Source organism: Sphaeroforma arctica, assembly GCF_001186125.1.
Source record: "Sphaeroforma arctica JP610 unplaced genomic scaffold supercont1.2688, whole genome shotgun sequence".
Classification (NCBI taxonomy): domain Eukaryota; class Ichthyosporea; order Ichthyophonida; genus Sphaeroforma; species Sphaeroforma arctica.
The window spans coordinates 1-5249 of NW_014037870.1; the positions used below are offsets into that span (position 1 = coordinate 1).

General features: G+C 37.8%; 2 protein-coding genes across 2 annotated transcripts; one reads left to right on the forward strand and one right to left on the reverse strand.

The window, feature by feature from the left end:
• Positions 1–648: 648 nt before the first annotated feature.
• Positions 649–1566, forward strand: SARC_12897 (hypothetical protein; the record flags this gene model as incomplete). The annotated part of the gene is made up of 2 exons (XM_014292987.1): positions 649–853; positions 1501–1566. Coding segments are annotated over 2 exons (271 nt in total), but the record flags the coding sequence as incomplete, so codon positions are not given.
• A 1191-nt stretch (positions 1567–2757) lies between these two features.
• SARC_12898 (hypothetical protein) lies at positions 2758–4463 on the reverse strand (the record flags this gene model as incomplete). Its single annotated transcript, XM_014292988.1, has 3 exons — positions 2758–2946; positions 3221–3531; positions 4244–4463. The coding sequence occupies 3 exons, from the start codon at positions 4461–4463 to the stop codon at positions 2833–2835; spliced, it is 645 nt and encodes a 214-aa protein (XP_014148463.1). The 3' UTR covers positions 2758–2832.
• Between the last annotated feature and the right edge of the window lie 786 nt (positions 4464–5249).

Genomic DNA, 5249 nt, shown 5'->3' on the forward strand with positions numbered 1-5249 from the left:
TATATAAACACAAACATAAACATATTTATACTGATTATCGTAAACATATACATATACATCCTGGTATTTACAGCATATTTTATACAACGATATGCACAAGTATGCGTGTGAAACAGTGGGTTTTGAGTAGAAGTATATCGTACTGTTTCATTTTCTGATAAATCACATCAAGATATGCCTATAGTTCACATATAAATCTATGTAGCATCCTTATTCGTATACTATAGATATAGTCCTCTAAAATATAATTGTGTAAAGTTAGACTGTGTATAATTTTGCCTAGCCGGACGCACAGAAGCATAGCAATACAATGAAAACGGGCTAATATAAACGTGCGCACTGGAACGTATTACATCGGTATCAAGTGCCTGTATACTATTTCTCTTTTTGTCGTAAATGGCTGTGACTATAAATAGCAATTTGCAATCTTATGCTTTACAGGACATGCCTAAACTAGCAATATCTCCTATGTGGCAGAAACAGTATACAGACTTCACGAGTGTAGTTATTTCTACAGTGTCCATTTCCTAACCCCCGTAGATCCTCGTCGGTCTAGATTTAGGAGTTGTCTATGCACACAATAGCATGATATATAATGTAGTCTTTAAGCAGATATTCATACTCGTGCCTGTTCGTATCGCTTTTCAGATTCTCGTCCATCAAGAATCAAAGAGCCGTTCGAAGCACATTTGAAGAGAAAGTCAAACTCCGCGCACAACGCGCCAGTCTCAAGGAATACGAGGCTGAACTGGCCCAGAAAGCAGCGGACGAAAAAGCGGCCAAGAAAGCGGCTAGATTAGAACGGGAAGAGAATATCAAGCGAAAGGCAAAGAAGGCCGAAGTCGTGCAAGTGGTATGTTATGTGTGGGCAGTGGAATACGGATGAGTGTTCTTGTGTTGTGTATGTGTAGTGCATGAAGTTGTTCACTTGTGTGTGGGTGTGATTGTCTTGTGAGGGGTAGTCAGTCCCTGGGGTATGCACGTCGGTTCACCATGGATGAGTTTTTCGGGCATAATGTACATTATGGGATGGTATCCCGATCTTTGAATAGGTTCGTCAGGTGTATTTTAATATATTCCCACAAACCTATCTGAATCTATTAGATAAAATCTTATAGCTGCTTTGCTTCGTTGTGCCTCTTTTTCTGAGCAAGATATTAAGAGTACAACAAATTTGGCGATACTCGTATATATGTATATGTATACATATGCATATATTATATATGTATATATGTATATGTATATATATATATATATATGTATATATATATATATATATATATATATATATATATATATATATTGTGCGTTGTGTTTCTTTTCGTGTGTTTTTGTGGATCTATATCTGCACATGTACATTTATATTGATGTATATATGTATGTATGTAAGTATTCATTTTGTGTATACACGGGGAGTATTGTATTATGAAGCTTTCATTTCTATATAGCTCATAGTTTTCTTGCTACTAACACTCTTAAATTTGTATCCGCTCTTGGCAGATCTCAAACGCGCGGAAGATAAAGAAGATGTCGAGGAAGCAATTAAAGGCTATCGAGACTAGATAGGCCACCTAGCACGCATAGGATGTGTAATTGCACTGAATGTGTACACATGAACGCGTATGTGCGCTCGAGTCTACACATGCAGTGTATGCTTAGATATAAACCGGATGTACATATGAAACCGCTGCACCAACGAGTGGTGTTAGAGGTCACGAACCAATCCTTGCCGGTGCTTTGTAAATAAAAGACTTGCGCTGAGGTGAATGGCGTATAGATAACCTGAGAAATAAAGTATTTTGTGTTTGAAATATCAGAAAGGGGCATTTTCGAATCCTGTGTGATGTATGCATCTTCCCGATGTAGTACGTATATTAGTGTCATGTAGTATCAGCCATGTCGTTCATATTGAGGTCGAAGCGAAGTCGAGGTGATCGGAATTTCTCATAAGAGTGTACGGTTGCACAATGCGCGTGAGAGAGAGAAACCGAAGCGTCCTACCTACGCGGCTGCCCAGAAAACATGAATATGGACACCATTGACGACGCAGGAAGCGCCGCTGAGTCCATTGCCAGAATTGCTATTAATAGACCCTGAATTACTAGTAATAGACCCTGAATTACTATTAATAGACATTGGTATGGTATAAGATTGTGATGCCTTGATCAACATATTACCGTTAAGTTTCAACGGACCTGTTACAACTTCTTGAAATAAATAGACGAAGACTATGGGCAAACAGGGAGTTGGTCGGGTTGCAGATCATATTATTCTCTTGTTTCGTGTTTGGTTTCAAAAGTGCTTCTTTTCTCTGGGTGAAACATTTCGAGTATGCATTTCCAACCCCGTATTCATCCACTGTAGGGATGATAGTCCTAGACTGGATGTCTCTTTAACATGGTAGCACTGAGGGGCTTTGTCCTTAAGAAGCGACCTGTTTGTATAAGACTGTTACGCCATGTCACGAAGGGTTCAACTCCATATTAACCTCACAAGTGCTGTCAATGACAAACCCAGTACGACAATTTGTGTTCTAAAACTTCATTCAGACACCTTTAAATGTGACATCCTCTCTGCGATTCGTAACAAGTATGCGTGTACTCACAAAACCAGTACTTGCACGTCGTGATACTTCGTCCAGGCGTGAAGGGTATCAAGGCTGGCCAAGTATAGGTTCGAACGACTCAGTCGCCTCGCACGTCGATACAAAATCAGAAGCATGTTCATTAAAAATGTCATTGAAGTGGATATACAGCATTGTCATTAAAGGCTACAGCCCAATATGTTTATTGAAGAAGCAACTATCGTAGATACAGAATCATATATCAGATTTTACTGATTTTTGTTCTTGGCGATCTTCTTAAGCGCAGCCTTGTTGATACCACGGTTCAAGTACAGCAACAGCGATTCCTGGATCGACTCGGGCAAGAAACCCAATGCTCCAACCTGGCAAAGATGATAAATCGATTTATTAGTTTAATATATATATGTATATATGTACAAGACCCGTACGTGAAACCCCAGAAAACCATTTATATATATATGTATATATATATATATACATACATATATATAAGAAATGCATGTTCCCTCTATAATATACTTCTGCACACCACCATATAAGTATAAAGCTAAATGTGCACACACAGAAGCGAGGTACATATACCTACATCACGAACTAAACCTTAATAACAAAGCTTGCCATGGTCAGCCACCGTACCTGAAGCTGGTGGCTCCAGTAGCCCGTAGTACGCCTCTCGTAGCCAATCATACGCACGGCACTCTTGCAGAAGGCTTCCGGGGTAGGTACAAACAGCGTAGGCTTCCTGATCTTGGACAGCTTACTGGTCACATACAACGGCATCAGCGACTGCACCTGCACGCCCAAGTGTTGGTACTCAGTGTTGAGACCTCGGCTAAAGAAGTCAACGTATGCCTTGGACGCTGAATAAGCTGTCAGCAGTGGAGTTGCCATCATGCCGCTGGCGCTAGACACGTTCACAATAGCCCCGCGACGGCGCTCGGCCATGCCTGACGAATGGATTGAGTGTATAGTGTTAGTAGAGGAGTTAATATGGGGTGGTGAGAGGCATTTAGAGGTATATAACTATAGCTGGCGACAGGGTCATGCTTGCGCGTGATGTGTTCCTTCAGAGAAACAATGTATGGACATATATCCATCACTTTAATTAGTAGCAACACTCAAAAATACTAACATCCGGATGCAGATATAGATATAGAAATTAATACATAAATATATATATATATATATGTGCATATATTTGCGTATGTATATATATGTAAGCATGTCTATGAAAATATGTATATACATACATACATATACATAAATGGGTGCATGCATATACATATGCATCCGCGTATATATATATTATATAAAAGATATAAATATATATACATAATTACCTATGCATATATATTTGTATACACATATGTACTCGTATACATATATATATATATATGTATACATATATGCTCGCATATATATATAATATAAATATATATCGAATATATATAAATATAGAAGGATACACGCGTGTACAAATACATTTCGATAAGTTAACTATTCCAACTACATATGATATGCATACATACATATATACATATATGTATGTATGTACATAGAAACTTGCACTATAAAGTCTTTTCATAAAATTAAAATACACAATACGCAAGTAAACCTTGCCTATACGCACAAGACCGCAGAACTTAAACCTGAACACACCTGGCAGGACAGCGCGTGTGATCTTGGTGAGTGATTCCATATTGAGCTTTACGAGTTGGTCAACTCGCTCGTCCGAAACATCGTGAAATAGGCAGGGGTAGTCGTAGCTAACGCCAACATTGTTCACCAGAATACCTACATCCATACCCTCCGTAGCAGCCTTGATAGTGGCTACACTCGCATCCACGTTATACAGATCGGCTGCTACCACCTTTGACATGCACATAGCGATGTGACGTGGTATTAGTCGGTTGGATCAGAAGGTATTCGTGAGGATTAAAGCAAATTGATACGTACGTACAAACTGCTTCCAACGGAACGACATAGCACGGGTTGCGGCGCCTGGAGATGTAAGGTCTCGAGAGATGGTGAACGTAGTTGAATCATAGCAATTCGAGGAAGGCATAATGCAGAGTTAAACTATGTCATGAAAGCGAATACTCCTACCCAAACTCGTCATAAAACAGATACCATGTTCCTGATCTAAAAATATTATAAATATATATGTGAGCTTGAAGTGTGTGTTATACTGTGCGAGTGAATATTCCGTGGAATACATGTATATACATACATACATACACATACATATATATATAAAGTGCGTATGCGCGCGTTTGTATGTGCGTATATATCGATTTTTATATATATCCTATACGTGTGTATATGTATATATATATATGTTTGAATATATGTGCATGTATGTCTAATAAAAAATAATACTACTATATACAAATATATATATATGTATATATATATACACACAGATATACAATTCTATGTAAATGCATATATATGTATATATATACATATGCATAGTTGTATGTATGCATGTGTGCGTGAACGTATACGTGTACTCGTGTATGTACGTATATATATATATATATATATATTTATACGTGTGTCTGTGTGTACATACGTGTGTATATGTTTTTATATACATATATATATATATATATATATATATATATAATATATAGTTTTATCTGTACTCGCATATATATAAATA